The sequence below is a fragment of the Scyliorhinus torazame genome, chromosome 10 (assembly GCF_047496885.1).
Source record: "Scyliorhinus torazame isolate Kashiwa2021f chromosome 10, sScyTor2.1, whole genome shotgun sequence".
NCBI classification, from domain to species: domain Eukaryota; kingdom Metazoa; phylum Chordata; class Chondrichthyes; order Carcharhiniformes; family Scyliorhinidae; genus Scyliorhinus; species Scyliorhinus torazame.
Window position 1 is genome coordinate 119,605,887 of NC_092716.1, and position 26,331 is coordinate 119,632,217.

Sequence of the window (26,331 nt, forward strand, 5' to 3'; positions counted from 1 at the left end):
GCCCTTAGTGTTGGGTGGGGTTACTGGGTTATGGGGATAGGGTGGAAGTGTGGACCTTGGGTAGGGTGCTCTTTCCAAGAGCCGGTGCAGACTCAATGGGCCGAATGGCCTCCTTCTGCACTGTAATTTCTATGTCTATAAGGAATGCCTTCCATCCGTCTCCGGGGGGGGAACTAATGCTCAGGTCGTCGGTCTCCCTCTCTCTTGGATGGCCGGGGCCCACTCGCCTCGTGGGTCCGCCGTCTCGTCCACCAATTGCTCAGGTCTTTTTCCGCCGCTTCAGCTGTCCCTTCGGTCTGGAGGAGAGCCACCTGATCTGCATCTCCTCAGCACGTTACTGTCACCGGAAGTCCGCCATCTGAAAATCTAGGTGTAATAGCCACAGCATCTGATACTTCAGAAACCTCCAATAAATTGGCTAAACAAGATTTCCCACTCAAATCCATGTTGACTTTGCCTGATTGCCTTGAATTTATCTCAGTGTCCTTTTTATAAAGTCTTTAAAAAGCTTTTAACATTTTCCCATTCCAGATAGTAAGCTGACTGGCTTGTAGCTTCCTGCTTCTGTCTCCCTTTTTGAATAAAGGTGTTACATTTGCTGCTTTCTTCCAATTCAATGGAACCTTCCCTGAATGAACCTTCTGGTGAATTTTGGGAAATTAAAGTCAACACATCAACTGTCTCCCTAGCCACTTCTTTTTAGACCCTAGTGTTACGACTTTCCCCTGATCAAGTTTGCCAAAAGTTGTTGGTCCGGGTGAGACCCCTCGATTTGTCACCGTCCAGCTGGGATACTCCTAAATTGTTACAAATCCCGTGAAGAGATTGGTTCCATGTCTTTATTGAACCGCCTCTACAGGTAGCAGCAAGGTTTAATTTAACAAGGTTCCCTTTCCCGAGGATATCTTTACCAGATCCAAGTTATGTTTAAAAAGGAGCCAATTTAACAAGGCTTGCTTGGGTTAAAGATAGCGAGTTTGTTTAACTGATAATGAGAAAAATGGTAAACAATTTCATATAGATTGGAAGTGAGAATTGGGTGTAACAGGAAGTAAATATAAATAAGTTATACGAAACAGTCCTTGACTTGCAAGGAGGAGATAGAACATAGAACAATACAGCGCAGTACAGGCCCTTCGGCCCACGATGTTGCACCGAAACAAAAGCCATCTAACCTACACTATACCATTATCATCCATATGTTTATCCAATCAACTTTTAAATGCCCTCAATGTTGGCGAGTTCACTACTGTAGCAGGTAGGGCATTCCACGGCCTCCCTACCCTTTGCGTAAAGAACCTACCTCTGACCTCTGTCCTATATCTATTACCCCTCAGTTTAAGGCTATGTCCCCTCGTGCTAGCCATTTCCATCCGCGGGAGAAGGCTCTCACTGTCCACCCTATCTAACCCTCTGATCATTTTGTATGCCTCTATTAAGTCTCCTCTTAACCTTCTTCTCTCTAACGAAAACAACCTCAAGTCCATCAGCCTTTCCTCATAAGATTTTCCCTCCATACCAGGCAACATCCTGGTAAATCTCCTCTGCACCCGTTCCAAAGCCTCCACGTCCTTCCTATAATGCGGTGACCAGAACTGTACGCAATACTCCAAATGCGGCCGTACCAGAGTTCTGTACAGCTGCAACATGACCTCCTGATTCCGGAACTCAATCCCTCTACCAATAAAGGCCAACACTCCATAGGCCTTCTTCACCACCCTATCAACCTGGGTGGCAACTTTCAGGGATCTATGTACTTGGACACCTAGATCCCTCTGCTCATCCACACTTTCAAGAGCTTTTCCATTAGCCAAATATTCCACATTAATGATTAAGTAATTAAATTCTAGTAGAGCAGACACCTGCAGGCAAATCGTTGATTCCTCCAAGTTCAGTGTCCTGTGGTTTGGTGGAGATATTTCAATTATTTTTCCAGCTGCAATCCTTTTGCTGGCTGAGTTGACTTCCATAGTCAAAGAGAGAGTTTTGAGATATTTCTGCAAAAGGTGGCTCTTTTTGCAATGACACTGCTTCTTGTTAGTGAATTCCTTCATTGTATATTACAAGTGCAACCCCAGAATCCACTAATCTGTCTAGGCAGTTACACCCAGGATCAGTGAGATGGGATAGTGTTGTTTTTTTTTTAAATATTGATTGAAACTCTTACTTAACTGTCTTTACATTTCTTGCCAGCTTTTTATCAAACTAGGTTTACCCTCTGAATTAACTTTTTAGTCATTCGTTGCAGTTTATGTTCTGTCCAGTTTTCGGTGCTGCCACTCCTCTTTGTGCAATTAGATTTTTTGTTAAGCTTGATACTTTTAACTTTGTTAGTTAGAATGATGATGAGTGGGGAATGTGCTGTGTTTCTGGGTTGATGATGAGTGGAGAATGTGCTGTGTTTCTGGGTTGATAAGTGGGGAATGTGCTGTGTTTCTCGGTTGATGATGAGTGGGGAATGTGCTGTGTTTCTCGGTTGATGAGTGGGGAATGTGCTGTGTTTCGGGGTTGATGATGAGTGGGGAATGTGCTGTGTTTCTGGGTTGATGATGAGTGGGGAATGTGCTGTGTTTCTGGGTTGATGAGTGGGGAATGTGCTGTGTTTCTGGGTTGATGAGTGGGGAATGTGCTGTGTTTCTGGGTTGATGATGAGTGGGGCATGTGCTGTGTTTCTGGGTTGATTAGTGGAGAATGTGCTGTGTTTCTGGGTTGATGATGAGTGGAGAATGTGCTGCGTTTCTCGGTTGATGAGTGGAGAATGTGCTGTGTTTCTCGGTTGATGAGTGGAGAATGTGCTGTGTTTCTGGGTTGATGAGTGGGGAATGTGCTGTGTTTCTGGGTTGATGATGAGTGGGGAATGTGCTGTGTTTCTGGGTTGATGATGAGTGGGGCATGTGCTGTGTTTCTGGGTTGATTAGTGGAGAATGTGCTGTGTTTCTGGGTTGATGATGAGTGGAGAATGTGCTGCGTTTCTCGGTTGATGAGTGGAGAATGTGCTGTGTTTCTCGGTTGATGAGTGGAGAATGTGCTGTGTTTCTGGGTTGATGAGTGGGGAATGTGCTGTGTTTCTGGGTTGATGATGAGTGGGGAATGTGCTGTGTTTCTGGGTTGATGATGAGTGGGGCATGTGCTGTGTTTCTGGGTTGATGATGAGTGGAGAATGTGCTGTGTTTCTGGGTTGATGATGAGTGGAGAATGTGCTGTGTTTCTGGGTTGATGAGTGGGGAATGTGCTGTGTTTCTGGGTTGATGGTGAGTGGGGAATGTGCTGTGTTTCTGGGTTGGTGATGAGTGGGGAATGTGCTGGGTTGGTGATGAGTGGGGAATGTGCTGTGTTTCTGGGTTGGTGATGAGTGGGGAATGTGCTGTTTCTGGGTTGATGAGTGGAGAATGTGCTGTGTTTCTGGGTTGATGATGAGTGGGGAATGTGCTGTGTTTCTGGGTCGATGATGAGTTCGGAATGTAGAACATAGAACATTACAGCGCAGTACAGGCCCTTCGGCCCTCGATGTTGCGCCGACCTGTGAAACCACTCTAAAGCCCATCTACACTATTCCCTTATCGTCCATATGTCTATCTAATGACCATTTGAATGCCCTTCGTGTTGGCGAGTCCACTACTGTTGCAGGCAGCGCATTCCACGCTCTTACTACTCTCTGAGTAAAGAACCTACCTCTGACATCTGTCCTGTATCTATCTCCCCTCAATTTAAAACTATGTCCCCTTGTGCTAGACATCACCATCCAAGGAAAAAGGCTCTCACTGTCCACCCTATCCAATCCTCTGATCATCTTGTATGCCTCAATTAAGTCACCTCTTAACCTTCTTTTCTCGAACTAAAACAGCCTCAAGTCCCTCCGCCTTTCCTCATAAGATCTTCCCTCCATACCAGGCAACATTCTGGTAAATCTCCCCTGCACCCTTTCCAATGCTTCCACATACTTCCTATAACGCAGCGACCAGAATTGCACGCAATACTCCAAATGCGGCCGCACCAGAGTTTTGGACAGCTGCAACATGACCTCATGGCTCCGAAACTCAGTCCCTCTACCAATAAAAGCTAACACACTGTACGCCTTCTTAACAACCCTCTCAACCTGGGTGGCAACTTTCAGGGATCTATGTACATGGACACCGAGATCTCTCTGCTCATCCACACTACCAAGAATCTTACCATTAGTCCAGTACTCAGTCTTCCTGTTATTCCTTCCAAAATGAATCACCTCACACTTTTCTGCATTAAACTCCATTTGCCACCTCTCATCCCAGCGCTGCAGCTTATCTATGTCCCTCTGTAATTTGTACATCCTTCCGCACTGTCCACAACTCCACCGACTTTAGTGTCATCTGCAAATTTACTCACCCATCCTTCTACGCCCTCCTCCAGGTCATTTATAAAAATGACAAACAGCAGTGGTCGCAAAACAGATCCTTGTGGTACACCACTAGTAACTGGACTCCAGTCTGAACATTTCCCATCAACCACCACCCTTTGTCTTCTTCCAGCTAGCCAATTTCTGATCTAAACTGCTAAATCACCCTGAAACCCATGCCTCCGTATTTTCTGCAGTAGCCTATCGTGGGGAACCTTATCAAACGCTGTACTGAAATCCACATACACCACATCAACTGCTTTACCCTCATCCACCTGTTTGGTCACCTTCGCAAAGAACTCCATAAGGTTTGTGAGGCACGACCTACCCTTCACAAAACTGTGTTGACTACCTCTAATCAAATTATTCCTTTCCCGATGATTATACATCCTATCTCTTATAAACCTTTCCAAGACTTTGCCCACAACAGAAGTAAGGCTCCCTGGTCTATAGTTACCAGGGTTGTCTCTACTCCCCTTGAACAAGGGGACAACATTTGCTATCCTCCAGTCTTCTGGCACTATTCTTATAGACAAAGATGACTTAAAGATCAAAGCCAAAGGCTCAGCAATCTCCTCCCTAGCTTCCCAGAGAATCCTTGGATAAGTCCCATCCGGCCCAGGGAGCTTATCTATTTTCACACTTTCCAGAATTGCTAACACCCCCTCCTTATGAACCTCAAGCCCTTCTAGTCTAGTAGCCTGAATCTCCGTATTCTCCTCGACTACATTGTCTTTTTCCTGTGTGAATACTGACGGAAAATATTCATTTAGCACCTCTCGTATCTCCTCGGACTCCACGCACAACTTCCCACTACTGTCCTTGACTGGCCCTACTCTTACCCTAGTCATTCTTTTATTCCTGACATATCTATAGAAAGCTTGAACAGAGACTAAGCTGGAGTCTAGCTATGTTCCTGTACTGGAAATCGGCAATCTTGGTGATGATGTGGATCATAGAATTTACAGTGCAGAAGGAGGCCATGCGGCCCATCGCGTCTGCATCGGCTCTTGGAAAGAGCACCCTACCCAAGTACACACCTCCACCCCATCCCCATAACCCAGTAACCCCACCCAACAATAAGAGCAATTTAGCATGGCCAATCCACCTAACCTGCACATCTTTGGACTGTGGGAGGAAACCGGAGCACCCGGAGGAAACCCACGCGCACACTGGGAGAACGTGCAGACGCCGCACAGACAGTGACCCAAGCCGGGAATCGAACCTTGGACCCTGGAGCTGTGAAGCGGTTGTGCTAACCATTATGCTACCGTGCTGTGTTTCTGGGTTAATGAGGGGGGAATGTGCTGTGTTTCGGGGTTGATGATGAGTGGGGAATGTGCTGTGTTTCTGGGTTGATGATGAGAGGGGAATGTTGTGCGTTTCTCTCTACTACTTGGTCTTTTCTGTGGCTCTGTTCCAATTAGGGCAATCAGTGATTTTGCCTCCTTTCTATATTGTCTATGTCCGAATGCTGAGAGTCGGCGGGTATTGAATGATACCACCACAAGTTTCAACCGGCTATCGATTAAAGAGCCAAACACTAGTTAGTTAGTTCAAGGTCAAGGGTACTTTATTTACAGGCAACATAAACGCTACTAGTTAACTACATCTATTACTGAGACAACCTGTACTTAACTTCGAGCTGGTACCTCCACATGGTGTGAGAACCGGGTGGTTTAGGTCAGGAAACAGTGGCCGTTGTTCAACTCTGGATCTCTTGGGTTCAAAGTGGTAACTGCTGCTCAGCGGGGCACGTCCTTCTGGTGGTGGGCGTTGAACTCAAACTTTCTTCTGGTGCTGCTGCAGTTGGCAATGGCCGTGACCGGGGTACCAAGGCCAAAAGAGAGCGGGCATATGGCAAACTCTTCCTTTATACTCGGAGGGGGGGGGGTTGTGCACTTTTGGGCGGTCCTTTGATTTGGGCCTTACTAATTGGGTGATCCTTGATCACTCCGTTCGATTCCTTAGCCAATAAGTGGGTGGGGATCTGGGTGGCTGGGCGTGTCCCAAGCGGTCATTGACCCCGTTGTTTGTGTTTCCCTTGGACAGGGAGTGGCGCCGAAATGTCAGGGACAGTCCCGGTTGCTTGAATACCAGTCCTTTGTGTTGGGGAGATGGGCCATCACCTGCTAATCAACCTGATTAACATGCTAATGGGACGAAGTTTCGATGCCGTCTGGACTTTGCTGACAAATATGCATTTCAGGCTCTGAACCTGCCTGACTCTTGGCTTGTCCATTTTACCCATCAGTCTTTGCGAGTTGCTCTGTACTTAGTTGGAAGTGGCCATCCCAGATGGCTACACTCCGTCCTCTTGATCCACAAAGCGATGCGTGAAGGATCACGATACTGGGTCTTTGTTCTCTTGGGATGCCAGGTACCCTTAACCAAGGACAGGTTCTACTCTACTCTGTCCTATGGGTCCAAAAACATTTACCTAATTTCCCTAGACAACACATGTCTAAGAATCTCTAGGGGGGCCATTTAACATTCAGTAAAAGGGGAACCTCTAACTGCCTCGAGCTAGACTACACTCGTGCTGCTATTTACAATCCCAAAACTCATGTTACAATACAGAAAATATCCGATAGCAGCATCGCATTTCTTCCTATCACGGGCACTTACATACACGGAAAAATGAACTTCATTCACCAAACAGCAACCGCGGAATTTAATAAAGAAAAGGTTCAGAAGGAGGATGGGGTTTGCTGGAGTCCGAGGAAAGAGGCTCTGAATGTATGTACTGGGGGGGCGGGAGGCTCTCTGTCTCCATTTCCGCAATCTAATTGTCTGAATGACGCTGTACAATATGGTTCTTACTAGTAGGGCCTCCACTGTGTAGGACAGTGAATACCACTTGATGAGGTTCTCACACCATGTGGAGGTACCAGTTGCTGGGTGTGTACACGGTGTAGTGTCCGGGCTGGGGGTGTTTTGGGTGGTCATGTTCGGGGCCTGTGTGGTGAGGGGGGTAGAAGAGAGTAACGCGCGCAACTGGACTGTTCCAGAGACGATCATGATGCCGATTACCAGGGTCTTCATCTTGTTTTAGTTGGTTTTCCTTCGCCGTCAAGTGTCTTTGTATCTCTCTAAGGAAACCAGCATAGTGTCTGTTATCATCGTGTTTTTTAACATCTAGTATTTCCGTCTGTGTCTCTGTAACGTCAATTTTCCCATTATAATCGTCACCATATGTGACTCCCTCTTTTTTTTTAATAACCATTTGCGAAGACAAGACATCCCAAAAAAGTCACAGTGCGAGCACTCTCGCAGCCTGTGGTCGATGCGCTGAGTGGGCGGACAGTTTCTCCGTCCTCTGCAAACTTATTTTTCCAACCAAGTGTTTCTTGTATGTAAATAGTATGTGGGGAAATAGCAACCGAAGGGTTGCCGGGAAGGGCAAAAGTAGTGGCAAAGAGCATTCTTTAAACCACGGGGGTCGAAATAAACCAGAAAAAGTGTTCCGAAACCAAGTAGTCGAATGGGATGGTGCGTATGATCCGCGGCAGGATAGTGGAGGGTGTTCTTTGTGAAGATTGAACCATCTCCACAAGAGTTTTGCAGTGGTCACTCCTTCCAATATTGTCATGGACAAATACACCCGAGAAAGGTAGACGGATGAACACAAGGTCAAGTAGATTTTTCCCTTTGTTCTCTCACCATCTGCCTCAGATTTCTGTAGATATACTCTTTAGGACTCAGCAATCGTGGTCAAGAAGTGGTGTTACTGAACCAATCCTGGTGAAGACAGGTCCTCCACTTGAGGTATATTCTGTGCTATTGCTTTCCTGAGTGCTACTTCAAAGTTTGTTCAACACGGAGTACTGATTCATCAGCTGAGGAAAGGCAGCAAATTGTAACCAAAAGGAGATGTCCTTTTTCACGTTTAATCTGACGTCATGAGACTGTATGGGGTCTGGAGTAAGTGTTGAGGACTCCCTGAGCCGATTCTATGGACATAATCTCCGACTATGAGCGTGGCGGGGGCTCGTGCTGCCCTAGCCATTTTCCAGATGCATCGGTTAACTGGGTCGAATGAGAGGTTGTATGTACTCATGAAATCGATACCTAGAATGTGTTCTGCTGCCTGGGGCAAGTCTACTAAAACAACCAAATGTTTTGTCCACAGGGGCTGTGATGTGTCCCTGCTGGAGGTGACCTGTAAAGCCACTAAGGGCAATGGTATCCGTAGTGGGCCATATCTCTTTCTGGAACATGATGGAGGAGTTTAACGTGGTTCGGGACCCTCCTGTGTCCCAAAGGAACTCTACGGGGTGTGCCTGGACTGTGCCTGCGACTACCGGTCTTCCGGATTTATCCCAAACGGTATCGCAGACCCAAGTTGGGGAGCCCGAACACCGTCAATCAGTGCCACTCATGGCCGAATTATCTGGTCGGGCGCTAACGCTGTGAATGGGTCGGGTATCGTTTCTGGGGGGGGCGGGTTTGGGTGCTGATGCCTTTGCTGCTTCGGGGAGGCATTGCATTCTCGGGCGTAATGTCCTTTCTGTCCGCAATTATAGCATTCCAGTGTCTTGGGTGCTGCGCTGTACCTCTGCCTTCATTTACCCATGTGGGGTCTTGGTGAGCCTTTACTGGGTTCATTGTGGCGTCTACTCTTTCATGTTCTGTCTTTTTCTGTACCGACTGTTCCCAAGTTCTGGACAATCGTTCAGAACCCACACTTCATTGTGCGCTGGGTCTGAGGGGTCATAATTGGCGCAAGCCTTCTGTCCTGCCCCTGTGGCGTGGGACACTAACGTACGGGGCCATTTGGCCATATTGTCTGCTGATAAATGGGTGCGAGCTAACTCACCGAATACCGCAGTGAAATGGATCCAAAGGCGTCCAGCAAACGCTGTTGGATGCTCTCCCTTTTTCTGCCTGCAACGGTTGAGTCCGTCTACCGGATCTCCTCTGTTATATCCTATGGCGTCTAAGATGGCCATTTTCATTTCTTGGAGGCTACCTCCTCCTACATTTTGTGGGTCGGGAAGGGCTGAACTTACTGAGGGGTGTAAACACATAACTATGAGCTTAACCTGCTCCGGCTCGTCTAAACCATACATCAGGGTTTGTTGTTTTACTAACTCGGAAAAAGTGATGTTGGTCCGATGTGGGGTGGAACGTATCTATCTTCTCTCGGGCGTCTTGTAACTGGGTGATCGATAATGGGGTGGTGTACACTAAATCGGGTTGGTCTTCCGTGGTCACCCTGCGCTGTGTGGTGATGGGGTTCATTGGGTTGGATGCTGCCTGAGCAGTCGGTGGTGCGGGTGCTTTTCTCTTCAGGGCCTGAGGGGCTCTATTTTGATTCTCGGTCTCGCTTATGTACCGTTGGGCCGTTTCGCTGAGTTCCTGCCGATCGGGGCCGTCTTCCTGGTCTAGCTGTGGGCCAAAGGTGTCTCTAAACCCATTCTGAACTGATAGCAGGGATTGCAACCTTGCACTTTGCTGCCTGCATTTGGAATGGTCCACCGAACTCTGCCTCGGTTCCTTGGTGGAACTGTGGAGTGCTCGGAGGGCTGCTTTCAAATCATCGCATTGCTTCTTTAAGATCTGTACCTGATTCTCTGTCTCTTCTCTTACCAGTACAGCACGCTGTGTGTCCTGGTCGGCCTTATCATATTGGATTTGGAAGCTGCTAAGGTGGGCGAGACAGGATTGATGTGCCCTTTTGACATCATCCATCTCCGTGTCCTTCGCTGATAACTGCTCCCGGAGCTGTACGTTTAACTTCTCGCACTCACTTAAATCTGCCTCTCTACTGCTCTCTTTCTCCTCCAGCTGCTTGCGGTGCGTCTTCATGACCTCCTCTGTGCCTCGCAATTGTGCCAGACAAGACACGATTGCCATCGGCTTACGAACCTTAGCTAAACTCTTCTTATGGATCTCGGTCAGGCTGTCCCACCAGGTCCATCCTATGCTGCCAGGACCTGTCTTCATTTGTGCAAAACTCAGACCATAGGGACCATCCTTTCCCCTTTAGGTACTTCCTGATCTCTTCTTCCCATACGGGACACTGTTCTGATTTATTGGTCGCTGCGACCTCAGGCTCTTGTGGATGCATAAGGCGTTCCATTGCCTTCATGGCCATCCCGCCAAATACTCTTCTGTCTCTTACCGGAAATTTGGAACAAGGGGGAATAAAGCGGTGGTGCAAACAAGGGTACGGCTTGCGCTATTTTCCGGTTTACGCAACAACCAAAAGTTTCACGCAACAAAATCTATCGAGTTTTCCTTGTATCCCTCAGCAAAGCGTTTGATAAGGTTCCCCACGGTAGGCTATTGCAGAAAATACGGAGGCTGGGGATTGAGGGTGATTTAGAGATGTGGATCAGTAATTGGCTAGCTGAAAGAAGACAGAGGGTGGTGGTTGATGGGAAATGTTGATGCAGGTAGGGCAGTAGATGTTGTCTATATGGACTTCAGTAAGGCCTTTGACAAGGTCCCTCATGGTAGACTAGTACAAAAGGTGAAGTCACACGGGATCAGGGGTGAACTGGCAAGGTGGATACAGAACTGGCTAGGCCATAGAAGGCAGAGGGTAGCAATGGAGGGATGCTTTTCTAATTGGAGGGCTGTGACCAGTGGTGTTCCACAGGGATCAGTGCTGGGACCTTTGCTCTTTGTAGTATATATAAATGATTTGGAGGAAAATGTAACTGGTCTGATTAGTAAGTTTGCAGACGACACAAAGGTTGGTGGAATTGCGGATAGCGATGAGGACTGTCTGAGGATACAGCAGGATTTAGATTGTCTGGAGACTTGGGCGGAGAGATGGCAGATGGAGTTTAATCCGGACAAATGTGAGGTAATGCATTTTGGAAGGGCTAATGCAGGTAGGGAATATACAGTGAATGGTAGAACCCTCAAGAGTATTGAAAGTCAAAGAGATCTAGGAGTACAGGTCCACAGATCACTGAAAGGGGCTACACAGGTGGAGAAGGTAGTCAAGAAGGCATACGGCATGCTTGCCTTCATTGGCCGGGGCATTGAGTATAAGAATTGGCAAGTCATGTTGCAGCTGTATAGAACCTTAGTTAGGCCACACTTGGAGTATAGTGTTCAATTCTGGTCGCCACACTACCAGAAGGATGTGGAGGCTTTAGAGAGGGTGCAGAAGAGATTTACCAGAATGTTGCCTGGTATGGAGGGCATAAGCTATGAGGAGCGATTGAATAAACTCGGTTTGTTCTCACTGGAACGAAGGAGGTTGAGGGGCGACCTGATAGAGGTATACAAAATTATGAGGGGCATAGACAGAGTGGATAGTCAGAGGCTTTTCCCCAGGGTAGAGGGGTCAATTACTAGGGGACATAGGTTTAAGGTGAGAGGGGCAAAGTTTAGAGTAGATGTACGAGGCAAGTTTTTTACGCAGAGGGTAGTGGGTGCCTGGAACTCACTACCGGAGGAGGTAGTGGAGGCAGGGACGATAGGGACATTTAAGGGGCATCTTGACAAATATATGAATAGGATGGGAATAGAAGGATACGGACCCAGGAAGTGTAGAAGATTGTAGTTTAGTCGGGCAGTATGGTCGGCACGGGCTTGGAGGGCCGAAGGGCCTGTTCCTGTGCTGTACATTTCTTTGTTCTTTGTTCTTTGTTTGTTGTTCAGAATGGAGTACAGTCACAAGTGGAGTACCACAAGGATCTGTTCTGGGGCCGTTGCTGTTTGTCATTTTTATCAATGACCTAGAGGAAGACGCAGAAGGGTGGGTGAGTAAATTTGCAGACGATACTAAAGTCGGTGGTGTTGTCGATAGTGTGGAAAGATGTAGCAGGTTACAGAGGGATATAGATAAGCTGCAGAGCTGGGCTGAGAGGTGGCAAATGGAGTTTAATGTAGAGAAGTGTGAGGTGATTCACTTTGGAAGGAATAACAGGAATGCGGAATATTTGGCTCATGGTGAAGTTCTTGAAAGTGTGGATGAGCAGAGGGATCTAGGTGTCCATGTACATAGATCCCTGAAAGTTGCCACCCAGGTTGATAGGGTTGTGAAGAAGGCCTATGGAGTGTTGGCCTTTATTGGTAGAGGGATTGAGTTCCGGAGTCGGGAGGTCATGTTGCAGCTGTACAGAACTCTGGTATGGCCGCATTTGGAGTATTGCGTACAGTTCTGGTCACCGCATTACAGGAAGGACGTGGAGGCTTTGGAGCGGGTGCAGAGGAGATTTACCAGGATGTTGCCTGGTATGGAGGGAAAATCTTATGAGGAAAGGCTGATGGACTTGAGGTTGTTTTCGTTGGAGAGAAGAAGGTTAAGAGGAGACTTAATAGAGGCATACAAAATGATCAGGGGGTTGGATAGGGTGGACAGTGAGAGCCTTCTCCCGCGGATGGAAATGGCTGGCACGAGGGGACATAACTTTAAACTGAGGGGTAATAGATATAGGACAGAGGTCAGAGGTAGGTTCTTTACGCAAAGAGTAGTGAGGCCGTGGAATGCCCTACCTGCTACAGTAGTGAACTCGCCAACATTGAGGGCATTTAAAAGTTTATTGGATAAACATATGGATGATAATGGCATAGTGTAGGTTAGATGGCTTTTGTTTCAGTGCAACATCGTGGGCCGAAGGGCCTGTACTGCGCTGTATTGTTCTATGTAAGTACGCATGCAAATTACACACTTCCGAATTCTGGGTGTTTGATCGATACTGGTTTCGCTTGTGGTTTCTTTTACTTTGCCAATTTGGATTCTAATTCAAATGCTTTGGTGGGTTCTCTCTGAGTGGCACGGTCACTTCTGGGTCGAATCCCACCAGAGTCGCCAATAACTGTTGTGCTTTTCTCTTTACTGCTTGGTCTTTTCTGTGGCTCTGTTCCAATTAGGGCAATCAATGAATTTGCCTTTTTTCTATATTGTCTATGTCCGAATGCTTAGAGTCGCCAGGTATCGAAGGATATGACCACAAGTTTCAACCGGCTATCGATCAAAGAGCCAAACAGTTAGTTAGTTCAAGGTCAAGGGTACTTTATTTACAGACAACATAAACGCTACTAGTTAACTACACCTATTACTAAGACAACCTGTACTTGACTTTGGGCACCCGGTTTAGGTCAGGAAACTGTGGCCGCTGTTCAACTCTGGATCTCTTGGGTTCGAAGTGGTCACTGCTGCTCAGCGGGGCTGGTAGTGGGTGTTGAACTCAAATTTGCTTCTGGTGTTGCTGCAGTTGGCAATGGCCGTGACCGGGGCACCAAAGAAAGCGAGCATATGGCGAACTCTTCCTTTATACTCGGGGGGGGGGGGGGGGGGGGGGGAAGAGGTTTCGCGCTCTTTTGGGCGGTCCTTCGATTTGGGCCTTACTAATTGGGTGATCCCTGATCACTCCGTTCGATTCCTTAGCCAATAAGTGGGCGGGAATTTGGATGGCTGGGCGTGTCCCAAGCGGTCATTGACCCCGTTGTTTGTGTTTCCCTTGGACAGAGAGTGGCGCCGAAATGTCTGGGACTGTCCCGGTTGCTGGAGTACCAGTCCTTTGTGTTGGGGAGATGGGCCATCACCTGCTAATCGGCCCGATTAACATGCTAATGGGAAGGAGTTTCAATGCCGTCTGGACTTTGCTGAGTTGCTCTGTACTTAGTTGGAAGTGGCCATCCCAGATGGCTACAGGAATGTGCTGTGGTTCTGGGTTGATGATGAGTGGGGAACGTTTTTCTGGGTTGATGATGAGTGGGGAATATGCTAGGTTGATGATGAGGGGGAATGTGCTGTGTTTCTGGGTTGATGATGAGTGGGGAATGTGCTGTGTTTCTTGGTTGATGATGAGTGGGGAATGTGCTGTGTTTCTCGGTTGATGATGAGTGGGGAATGTGCTGTGTTTCTGGGTTGATGATGAGTGGGGAATGTGCTGTGTTTCTGGGTTGATGATGAGTGGGGAATGTGCTGTGATGAGTAGGGAATGTGCTGTGGTTCTGGGTTGATGAGTGGGGAATGTGCTGTGTTTCTGGGTTGATGATGAGTGGGGAATGTGCTGTGTTTCTGGGTTGATGATGAGTGGGGAATGTGCTGTGATTCTGGGTTGATGATGAGTGGAGAATGTGCTGTGTTTCTGGGTTGATGATGAGTAGGGAATGTGCTGTGTTTCTGGGTTGATGAGTGGGGAATGTGCTGTGTTTCTGGGGTGATGATGAGTAGGGAATGTGCTGTGTTTCTCGGTTGATGAGTGGGGAATGTGCTGTGTTTCTGGGTTGATGATGAGTAGGGAATGTGCTGTGTTTCTCGGTTGATGAGTGGGGAACGTGCTGTGTTTCTGGGTTGATGATGAGTGGGGAATGTGCTGTGTTTCTCGGTTGATGAGTGGGGAACGTGCTGTGTTTCTGGGTTGATGATGAGTGGGGAATGTGCTGTGTTTCTGGGTTGATGATGAGTGGGGAATGTGCTGTGTTTCTGGGTTGATGAGTGGGGAACGTGCTGTGTTTCTCGGTTGATGAGTGGGGAATGTGCTGTGATTCTGGGTTGATGAGTGGGGAATATGCTGTGTTTCTGGGTTGATGATGAGTGGGGAATGTGCTGTGTTTCTGGGTTGATGATGAGTGGAGAATGTGCTGTGATTCTGGGTTGGTGATGGGTGTGGAATGTGCTGTGCCTCTTGGTTGATGATGAATGGGGAAAGTTTGTGTGGCCAATCCACCTACCCTGCACATCTTTGGGTTGCGGGGGCGAAACCCACGCAAACACGGGGAGAATGTGAAAAGCCACACGGACAGTGACCCAGAGCCGGGATCGTACCTGGCACCTCGGCGCCGTGAGGAAACAGGGCTAACCCACTGCGCCACTGTGCTGTCCGTGTTTCTGGGTTGATCATGAGTGTGGAGTGTGCTATACCTCTGGGTTGATGATGAGTGAGGAATGTGCTGTGTTTCTAGGTTGATGTGTGGCGAATGTGCTGTGCCTCTGGGTTGATGATGAGTGAGGAATATGCTGTGTTTCTGGGTTGATGATGAGTGGGTAATCTGCTTTGTTTCTCCGTGTTGGTGGTGTTGAGTGGGGAGTTGTGCGTTGAAGACCATGCTTTGATCGAAATATGATGTTTTATTCTAGGACGCACATGCAGGATCTTAAGGACATCACCAATAACGTACACTATGAGAATTACCGAAGTCGCAAGCTTGCAGCCGTGACTGGCAATGGGGTTGATGCCAATAAGACTAAAGGACCCCTCACCAGGTCAGTGTTTTAAATGTCTGTTATAAGGCAGATCACCAAACGTACCTTCCCACTGTTTGGTGAGCAAAATGGAAATTTGTGATTTGGTTCTGTGTTGGAGTTGAGCAGGGGCACTTGGAACAGTATAGAACATTCACTGGATGTCTATTGAGCTCTCAGGATGGTAATCTGCCGTCTTTAACTAGAGTCACCTAGGCGTAACTCCAGACCCAGCACGGTAGCACATAGTTAGCACTGCTGCTTCACAGCGCCAGTGTCCCGGGTTCGATTCCAGGCTTGGGTCACTGTCATAGAATCTCCGGCATGGAGACAGGCCCTTCGGCCCAAACTGGTCCATGCTAACCAAAAAGCCCATCTAAACTATCCCCATTTGGCCCATATCCCTTTAAACCTTTCCTATCCATGATGTGGAAATCCCGCCGTTGGACTGCGTTGAGCACAGTAAGAAGTCCTACATCAGGTTAAATTCCAACAGGTTTGTTTGGAATCACTAGCTTTCGGAGCACAGCTCACTCAACTGATGTCTTTTAAATGTTGTCAATCTCCCTGCCTCAACCACTTCCAGCTTGTTCCACATACGTACCACCCTCTATGTAAAAATGTTGCTCCTCAGGTTCCCATTAATTCTTTCCCCTCTTAACTTAAAACCTGTGCCCTCTAGTTCTCGATTCCCCAACTCTGGGGAAAAAGACTGAGTGCTTTCACCCTATCCATGCCTCTCATGGTCTTTCCACCTCTATAAGATCACCCCTCAGTCTCCTATGCTCCAAAGCAAAAAGTCCTAGCCTGTCCAATCTCTCCCTATAGTTCAGTCCCTTGGGTCCTGGCAATATCCTTGTAAATCTCTTCTGCACTCCCTGCAGTTTAATCACATCTTTCCTAGAGCAAGGCGATCAAAACTGAACCCAATTCTCCAGGTGCGGCCAATGTCCTGAATGAAAATCCTGCTGCAACATAACTTCCCAACTTCTGTTCTCAATGCCCTGACTGATGAAGGTCAGCACGCCAAAAGCCTTCGTCACTGTCCTATCTACCTGTGGCTCCACCTTTAGAGAGCCGTGCACCTGAACTCCGAGGTCCCTCTGTTCCACGATACTACCTAAGGTCCTAACAATCACTGTGAAAGTCCAACCTTGATTTGATGTTCCAAAATGCAACGCCTCACAGTTATCTGTATTGAACTCCATTTCCCATTTCACTTCCCCAGCTGATCAAAATCCTGCTGCAATTTTTGATAACCTTCCTCACTGTCTACAATACCACCTATTTTAGTGTCATCTGCAGACTTACTGATCATGCCTTGTACATTCTCATCCAAATTGTTGATCCAGATAACAAACAGCTATGGGCCCAGCACTGACCCCTGAGGCACACCAGTGCCTCCAGCCCAACAAGCATCCTTCCACCATTACCCTCTGCTTCCGGCCATTAAGCTAATTGTATATCCAATTTGCCAGCTCTCTCTGGATTCCATGTGATCTAGCCTTCCAGAGGAGCCTAACATGTGGAACTTTATCAAAGGCATTACTGAAGTCCATATAGACTACGCCCACTGCCCTGCCCTCATCAACCTTCCTGGTCACTTCATCAAAGAACTCTTAACAAATTTGTACGGCATGATCTCCCATGCACAAAGCCATGCTGACTACTCCTAATCACACCCTGTCTTTCCAAATGCCTGTATATCTTACCCCTCAGAATCCTCTCTGGTAACTTACCCACCACAGATGTTAGGCTTACCGGTCTATAATTCCCATATTTTTCTTTGCAGCTCTTCTTAAATGAAGGCACAACATTTGCTACCTCCTGGTCTCCTGGTACCTCACCCGTGGCTAACGATGAAATATCTTAGCCAGTGCTCCCGCAATTTCTTCCTTCACCTCATGCAGTGTTCTTGGATGAACCTGGTCAGGGCCAGGAGATTTATCCACTTTCATACATTTTAATACGTCCATCACCTCCTCTACTGTAATAATAATCATTTATTGTCACAAGTAGGCTTCAATGAAGTTACTGTGAAAAGCTCCTAGTCGCCACATTCCGGCGCTTGTTCGGGGAGACCGGTACGGGGATTGAACCCGCACTGCTGGCCTTGTTCTGCATTACAAGCCAGCTGTTTAGCCCACTGTGCTATACCAGCCCCTACTGTAATGCAAACTGTCTCCAATATATCGCCATTAACCTATCCCGGTTCCCAAGCCTTCATGTCCTTTTCCACGGTAAACACAGGAGAAATATTCATTGAGAACCTCGCCCCTCTCCTGCGGTTCCATGCATATGTGTCCACCTTGATCCTTATGGGGTCCTATTCTCTCTCCAGTTTTTCTTTTTCCTTTAATATACTTAAATAATCCCTTTGGATTCACCTTAATCCTCTCAGCCAAAGTTACCTCATGCTTCCTTTTTGCCCTCCTAATTTCCTCTTTCTGTCCTCCTGTATCCCCTGTACACCTCCAGGGAACATTATAAAGTGCTCAGCATCCCAGACGATCCTGAGTGCATCCAGCTCCCTAACTCAGTCTCCCAGGAGCTGCAGCTGGATGCACTTCCCACAGGTGTAGTCATCAGGGACAACGGAATTCTCCCTGAGCTCCCACATCCTACAGGAGGAGCATGTCACTGCCCTTATTGCCATCCCAACTGCACCAAGACTGAACAGGAAAGTCAAGAGGACTTTACCTGAGACTACCTGTACTCTGCTGAGACGCCACTTGCCAAAGCCTCCCCACTCAAGCACTCTGCTACAAATTGTCTAACAGCGCTCCCCTCTCTCCCCTCCCTTTTTCTTTCACTTACTTGTGGTCCTCAAAGTGACTGGTTTTTTTTTGGTTAGAGGAGGAGGGAGGGAGGCAAATACTGAAGTAGTGTTTGGGGTTCAACTGTCCCTTGACAATAGCTCCTCCACAAACCACTTTATGGAAGCACTAACCGCCCGATGCAAACCTTGCCCGCTACAGCCAATTAGTGCCGCCGCTCTGCTGGTCTGTGCGGTGTCTGCACGTTCTCCCCGTTTCTGCGTGGGTTTCCTCCGGTGCTCCAGTTTCCTCCCACAAGTTCCGAAAGACGTACCTGTTTGGTGAATTGAACATTATGAATTCTCCCTATGTGTACCTGAACAAGCCCGGAGTGTGGCGACGAGGGGATTTTCATAGTAACTTCATTAGTGTTGATGTAAGCCTACTTGTGATAATAATAAATATTTTCATGTGGTAGAATTTTAGATGCCCACAAAATGGCCAAACGAGCTTCTCAGTTGTATCAGAAAATTCAAAGAAAAAAATCAGATCCACTTGAGAATCAAAAATGACAAAGGCACATTATGGACCCTTCAAAGTCCTCCTCTCTTGCGTATGGGGTCTTGTTCTGAAATTAGGAGAACTGTCCCACAGACTAGCCAAACAGTGTATGTAAGTATGATTCAGTGAGTCTCCCTACGTCCCAGTGACCTTCATCCCCTCCCAAAGTATGTGTTGACCCACTCTCAGCTGATAGGAGCATGTGGACTGTGCAGCAGTGGCGTTCCAGGCTGGGATCAATGCTCCAGTAATTTGCTGTGTTAAATGGCAGGAGTCCTTTGGCAGAAATGGAGGAGGAGCGACGAGAGCATGTGGCGAAGATGAAGAAGATGGAGACGGAGATGGAACAGGTCTTTGAGATGAAGGTTAAAGAGAAGAAACAGAAACTGAAGGACTCTGAGAATGAGGTAACACGATCCCAGTTGACCCTTCCCTTCATTTCTGTACACCTCCGCCATCAACTGCGCCTCAGGCTCTCTTTCCCTCCCCATCCCGCTCACATTCTGGTGCCCCCAGCAGCCATCTTAAACTCTTCGCCACTCATCCCAGACCGCTTGCCTTCTCTTTTCCCCTACACCCCAGCGCACCCACAGTCTCTCCCCCCCAGCCCGCTCGCCGTCTCTTACCCCCCCCCCCCCCCCCCCAGCCAAGTCGCCGTCTCTTCCCCCTCCCCCAGCCCGCTCGTCGTCTCTTCCCCTCACCCAGCCCGCTCGCCATCTCCTTCACCCCCCCTCCAGCTCGCCGTCTCTCTTCTCCTCCCCCAGCCCGCTTGCCGTCTCTTCTCCCCCCCCCCTCCCCCAGCCCGCTTGCCGTCTCTCCCCCCAGCCCAGCCCGCTCGCCGTCTCTTCTCTCCCCCCAGCCCAGCCCGCTCGCCGTCTCTTCTCTCCCCTCACCCCAAGCCCGCTCGCCGTCTCTTCCCCTCCCCAGCCCGCTCGCCGTCTCTTCCCCTCCCCAGCCCGCTCGCCATCTCTTCCCCCCCCCAGCCCGCTCGCCGTCTCTTCCCCCCCCCAGCCCGCTCGCCGTCTCTTCCCCCCTCAGCCCGCTCGCCGTCTCTTCCCCCCTCAGCCCGCTCGCCGTCTCTTCCCCCAGCCCGCTCGCCGTCTCTTCCCTCCCCCTCCCAGCCCGCTCGCCGTCTCCTTCCCCCCCCCCCAAAAAAAAACCCGCACGCCGTCTCTTCCCCCCCCCCCTCCCCGCAGCCCGCCGCCTCTCTCCCCCAACCCCACAGCCCACTCGCCGTCACCTACCCCCCAGCCCGCTCGCCATCTCTTCTCTCCCCCCCCCCCCCACCCCCAAGCCCGCTCGCCGTCTCCTCCCCCCCCCCCCCTCGCCCCCCCAGCCCTCTCGCCGTCTCTTCCCCCCCCCCCCCCAGCCCTCTCGCCGTCTCTACCCCCCCCCAGCCCGCTCGCCGTCTCTTCTCCCCCCCCAGCCCGCTCGCTGTCTCTTTCCCCCCCCCCCGCCCGCTCGCCGTCTCTTTTCCCCCCCCCCCCCCAGCCCGCTCGCTGTCTCTTCCCCCCCCCCCACCAGCCAAGTCGCCGTCTCTCTCCCCCCCCAGCCCTCTCTCTCCCCCCCCCAGCCCTCTCTCTCTCCCCCCCCCCCCCAGCCCTCTCTCTCCCCCCCCCAGCCCTCTCTCTTCTCCCCCCCCCAGCCCTCTCTCTCCCCCCCCCAGCCCTCTCTCTCCCCCCCCCCCCCAGCCATCTCTCTTTCCCCCCCAGCCATCTCTCTTTCCCCCCCAGCCATCTCTCTTTCCCCCCCAGCCATCTCTCTTTCCCCCCCAGCCATCTCTCTTTCCCCCCCAGCCATCTCTCTTTCCTCCCAGCCATCTCTCTTTCCCCCCCAGCCATCTCTCTTTCCCCCCCAGCCATCTCTCTTTCCCCCCCAGCCATCTCTCTTTCCCCCCCAGCCATCTCTCTTTCCCCCCCAGCCATCTCTCTTCCCCCCCAGCCATCTCTCTTCCCCCCCAGCCATCTCTCTTCCCCCCCAGCCATCTCTCTTCCCCCCCAGCCATCTCTCTTCCCCCCCAGCCATCTCTCTTCCCCCCCAGCCATCTCTCTTCCCCCCCCCCAGCCATCTCTCTTCCCCCCCAGCCATCTCTCTTCCCCCCCAGCCATCTCTCTTCCCCCCCAGCCATCTCTCTTCCCCCCCAGCCATCTCTCTTCCCCCCCAGCCATCTCTCTTCCCCCCCAGCCATCTCTCTTCCCCCCCAGCCATCTCTCTTCCCCCCCAGCCATCTCTCTTCCCCCCCAGCCATCTCTCTTCCCCCCCAGCCATCTCTCTTCCCCCCCAGCCATCTCTCTTCCCCCCCAGCCATCTCTCTTCCCCCCCAGCCATCTCTCTTCCCCCCCAGCCATCTCTCTTCCCCCCCAGCCATCTCTCTTCCCCCCCAGCCATCTCTCTTCCCCCCCAGCCATCTCTCTTCCCCCCCAGCCATCTCTCTTCCCCCCCAGCCATCTCTCTTCCCCCCCAGCCATCTCTCTTCCCCCCCAGCCCTCTCTCTTCCCCCCCAGCCCTCTCTCTTCCCCCCCAGCCCTCTCTCTTCCCCCCCAGCCCTCTCTCTTCCCCCCCAGCCCTCTCTCTTCCCCCCAGCCCTCTCTCTTCCCCCCCAGCCCTCTCTCTTCCCCCCCAGCCCTCTCTCTTCCCCCCCAGCCCTCTCTCTTCCCCCCCAGCCCTCTCTCTTCCCCCCCAGCCCTCTCTCTTCCCCCCCAGCCCTCTCTCTTCCCCCCCAGCCCTCTCTCTTCCCCCCCAGCCCTCTCTCTTCCCCCCCAGCCCTCTCTCTTCCCCCCCAGCCCTCTCTCTTCCCCCCCAGCCCTCTCTCTTCCCCCCCAGCCCTCTCTCTTCCCCCCCAGCCCTCTCTCTTCCCCCCCAGCCCTCTCTCTTCCCCCCCAGCCCTCTCTCTTCCCCCCCAGCCCTCTCTCTTCCCCCCCAGCCCTCTCTCTTCCCCCCCAGCCCTCTCTCTTCCCCCCCAGCCCTCTCTCTTCCCCCCCAGCCCTCTCTCTTCCCCCCCAGCCCTCTCTCTTCCCCCCCAGCCCTCTCTCTTCCCCCCCAGCCCTCTCTCTTCCCCCCCAGCCCTCTCTCTTCCCCCCCAGCCCTCTCTCTTCCCCCCCAGCCCTCTCTCTTCCCCCCCAGCCCTCTCTCTTCCCCCCCAGCCCTCTCTCTTCCCCCCCAGCCCTCTCTCTTCCCCCCCAGCCCTCTCTCTTCCCCCCCAGCCCTCTCTCTTCCCCCCCAGCCCTCTCTCTTCCCCCCCAGCCCTCTCTCTTCCCCCCAGCCCTCTCTCTTCCCCCCCAGCCCTCTCTCTTCCCCCCCAGCCCTCTCTCTTCCCCCCCAGCCCTCTCTCTTCCCCCCCAGCCCTCTCTCTTCCCCCCCAGCCCTCTCTCTTCCCCCCCAGCCCTCTCTCTTCCCCCCCAGCCCTCTCTCTTCCCCCCCAGCCCTCTCTCTTCCCCCCCAGCCCTCTCTCTTCCCCCCCAGCCCTCTCTCTTCCCCCCCAGCCCTCTCTCTTCCCCCCCAGCCCTCTCTCTTCCCCCCCCAGCCCTCTCTCTTCCCCCCCCCCAGCCCTCTCTCTTCCCCCCCCAGCCCTCTCTCTTCCCCCCCAGCCCTCTCTCTTCCCCCCCAGCCCTCTCTCTTCCCCCCCAGCCCTCTCTCTTCCCCCCCAGCCCTCTCTCTTCCCCCCCAGCCCTCTCTCTTCCCCCCCAGCCCTCTCTCTTCCCCCCCAGCCCTCTCTCTTCCCCCCCAGCCCTCTCTCTTCCCCCCCAGCCCTCTCTCTTCCCCCCCCAGCCCTCTCTCTTCCCCCCCCAGCATTCTCTCTTCCCCCCCCCCCCCAGCCCTCTCTCTCTTCTCTTCCCTCCCCCCCCAGCCCTCTCTCTCTTTCCCCCCCCCCCAGCCCTCTCTCTCTTCCCCCCCCAGCCCTCTCTCTTCTCCCCCCCCCCCCAGTCGTCTCTTTCCCCCCTTTCTGAGTATCCCTCACTTCCATTCTACCTCTGTGATCACGCACTCTCCGCACTGTGCCTTTCATCAGTGTCCATTATCCCAAGCTCTGTCTGCCACTCCTTCTCTGTCACCTCACCTGTAGCTGCAGCGACGACACGAACAAATGAAGAAGAATCTGGAGGCTCAGTACAAGGAGCTGGAGGAGAAACGGAAACAGTTTGAGGAGGAGAAAGCATCATGGGAAATGGAGCAACGTTTGTTGGAACAGCAGCGGCTTGATACCTCAAAGTAAGTGCCACAGATTGTCGACAGGTGGGGCGCGTGAGAGGGTGAGGCACATGTCAGAGCCCAAGAGGAGTGAGTGTGAGAGCGAAGGGGGCATGTGTGAGATCGGGGGGGGGGGGGGCGCGAGAGGCCGAGAGCATGCAGGCGGGGGCGCGCCAGAGCATGGCGTGCATGAGAGGCAAGGGGGTTGTGCGGTGAGAGCCAGGGGGCACGTGATGAGAGCGACGGGGGGCACGCGTCAGGCTCAGGGGTGGGGATTCAATGCACGCGCCAGGGCGGGGATGGGGGGAGCGCGCGTCAGAATGAGGTGGGGACGGGGGCGCAAGGGTGGGGGGCTCGTGGCTTTTGCGAGAGCGGAGGTAGGGGGTGTGCGATGCGTTCAGGAGTGTAGGGGGGTAGGGGGCAGGTGTGCAGCAAGGGTGAGGGGCGGGTTGTGGCGCGCTTGGAGGTGGATGTGGGAGAGCGAAGGGAGGTGTGAGCATGCGTGAGAGCGAGGGGGTGGCTGCGTGTATCGGATGAGGGGCTGGTGTAAGCGAGAGGGGCTGGTGTAAGCGAGAGGGGCATGCGTCGCGCGCAAGAGGGAGGAAGTGCGCGCGTGTGACAGCGATAGAGGGGAGGGAGCACGCTGGAGGGGGGTGTGTGCGTGGGACGAAGGGGTGAGAGCAGCCATGTGAGCAAGAGAAGGGGTTTTTTGGGGCGTGCACGTGAGGGGGGCGATGCGAGAGGAGGGCCACATGAGAAAAGGGGGGGTTTGGGCGTGCAAGCGAGGGCGTGGCGACGCCTGAGCAAGATGGGTGCAGCGCGAGACATTTAGGCCCAGGGGACGTGCGGACGCAGGGGCGGGAAAGGGTCCCTGGCGCGCAAGAGGGAGAGGGCCCCGCGTGCGTGGGAGAGAGGGAGGGGTAGAGGAGGGAAGGGGGCACATGCACGATGGGATGGGGTAGGGGCACGCAAGCGAGAGAGACAAGGGGCCACGTGCGAGAGAGGCTTGCCCCCATCTCCCCTGCCCCCTCGCGCTCTCCCAGGTTGTTGTTGGGTGTCTGTCCCTCAGCAGCTTGCCCTGGGCGTTAGTGATTGAGTGAATCAAACTGAGACTTTTCTCTTCAATTCCTCAGAACAATGGAGAAAAATAAGAAGAAGGGCAAGATTTTTTGAAGCTGTTTCTGGCTGACACATTGTCCATCCTGCAGCTTCTGGCCGCCAATAAAAGCCGCTCATCACACATTTACTGAACTGCGTTTGTGCCACAAGACAATCTACATAGGATCCAAGCATTGAGCTCCTCAATCAGTCTCTTAATGCAGCATTTTAAACTGGTAGTAATGACGAGTCACACAGGGTAAGGGAAGATTGCTCACGGCTGCCACATTGCTCCTTGCACTGACTTCCCTTTAATTAAAGGGCAAATCACAGGCTTCCCAATCCCTATCTGCTTGCTGTGCTCATAAACATATCCCTTGCATGCTGCCTGCTCGTAAAGCAAGTCACCATTCATCCCAGGAGCCAGACTAAACATTTATTTTCCCTCGATGGTATCGGCTGAGTACTGATCTTGTTGGAGTTTGAGTTAGCCAACTATCGGGGGATGTGTTCTGTGAGCATGTGGAATCTGCAACTTGGATCAGTCCTGATGTGGAATTGGGCAGACTGCAGCCCATGGTTAGATCACAAAGTTATTACTGAGAAGGAAGGGGATCCCATTCAGTCACCATGCTCATACTGATCATCCCACAGAACAAAGCTGATCTGTTTGTAGTTGTGTTTCGTGAATCGGTGACACATAGTCCTGAGATTTGTGTATTACCAATCGAGTGAAGGAGAACCACCTCCTAATAATTTACAATATGTGTAAGTCGTTCACCTCTTGTTTTACCAGTGACACTGCAGCAGTTTAGAAGCTTTGCATGATTTTTATTGTCCAATTGCTGCTCGGACCTTCCTCTTGTTATAGTGTTTGTTTTTAGATAAAATTGCACAGCAGCAGATGATGTGGTTTGCCCCTCATGCTGTTAGTATCAGTGTTACCCTGTGATTGGGCTGAAGGTACAGATCAATTCCGAAACTTTGAGTAACCTGTAGTAACGTTTCGCTAAATTGTCATCCCTCTTGACCAGTAACAGCTTCTCACTCCTTTCACTCTCTCTCTGCCCCCACCCTACCCCTTCCACCCTACCCCCTTCCACCCTACCCCCTTCCACCCTACCCCCTTCCACCCTACCCCCTTCCACCCTACCCCCTTCCACCCTACCCCCTTCCACCCTACCCCCTTCCACCCTACCCCCTTCCACCCTACCCCCTTCCACCCTACCCCCTTCCACCCTACCCCCTTCCACCCTACCCCCTTCCACCCTACCCCCTTCCACCCTACCCCCTTCCACCCTACCCCCTTCCACCCTACCCCCTTCCACCCTACCCCCTTCCACCCTACCCCCTTCCACCCTACCCCCTTCCACCCTACCCCCTTCCACCCTACCCCCTTCCACCCTACCCCCTTCCACCCTACCCCCTTCCACCCTACCCCCTTCCACCCTACCCCCTTCCACCCTACCCCCTTCCACCCTACCCCCTTCCACCCTACCCCCTTCCACCCTACCCCCTTCCACCCTACCCCCTCCCCACCCTACCCCCTCCCCACCCTACCCCCTTCCCCCTCCCCACCCTACCCCCTTCCCCCTCCCCACCCTTATCTACCCCTTCCCCCCCACCCTTATCTACCCCTTCCCCCCCCACCCTTATCTACCCCTTCCCCCCCACCCTTATCTACCCCTTCCCCCCCCACCCTTATCTACCCCCTTCCCCCCCCCCTTATCTACCCCCTTCCCCCCCCCCACCCTTCTCTACCCCCCCGCCCTACCCCCTTCCCCCAGCCTACCACCTCTGCCTCTCTCCAACTGGGATTGCTGGTGAGGGTGCAGTTGCTCCTCAGAGAGACAGCCTGGGCCCATGTGGCTCTTTCCTGGTAGATCCATATCACTTCTCCCCCCTCCCTCGTCCAACATGTCAGTGACCAAGGCCTGGAATAGTTTGAAAGAACAACTGAAACATTGAATCAGACTCATCCTTTGGGGCGTTTATTGTAAGTTCTAAAGATGAGCTTTGAAAAATAAACTTTACTTAATATTTTATAATTATCACTGCCATCTGGTCTGTCTGTAAAACAAAGATTAAACTCTCCAGTATCAAACACTCATTTCTCAGTTCAGTGATATGCCTTTTTATTGTAATAAACAGTGTGACATTGCTAACACTTCACATTGCACACATCTGCGCATGCAAAC

The 26,331-nt window shown here is 51.6% G+C and overlaps 1 protein-coding gene across 1 annotated transcript in view; it reads left to right on the forward strand.

Moving 5' to 3' along the window:
- LOC140430891 (septin-7-like) overlaps nucleotides 1-24,275 on the forward strand; it is a 147,694-nt gene extending 123,419 nt beyond the window's left edge. The window contains exons 10-13 of the mRNA XM_072518670.1: nucleotides 15,426-15,551; nucleotides 19,119-19,254; nucleotides 22,911-23,056; nucleotides 24,169-24,275. Of these exons, the coding sequence (XP_072374771.1) occupies nucleotides 15,426-15,551; nucleotides 19,119-19,254; nucleotides 22,911-23,056; nucleotides 24,169-24,208 (448 nt within the window). The 3' untranslated portion in view covers nucleotides 24,209-24,275. The remainder of the gene's footprint in view (nucleotides 1-15,425; nucleotides 15,552-19,118; nucleotides 19,255-22,910; nucleotides 23,057-24,168) is intronic.
- The last annotated feature ends 2,056 nt before the right edge of the window (nucleotides 24,276-26,331 follow it).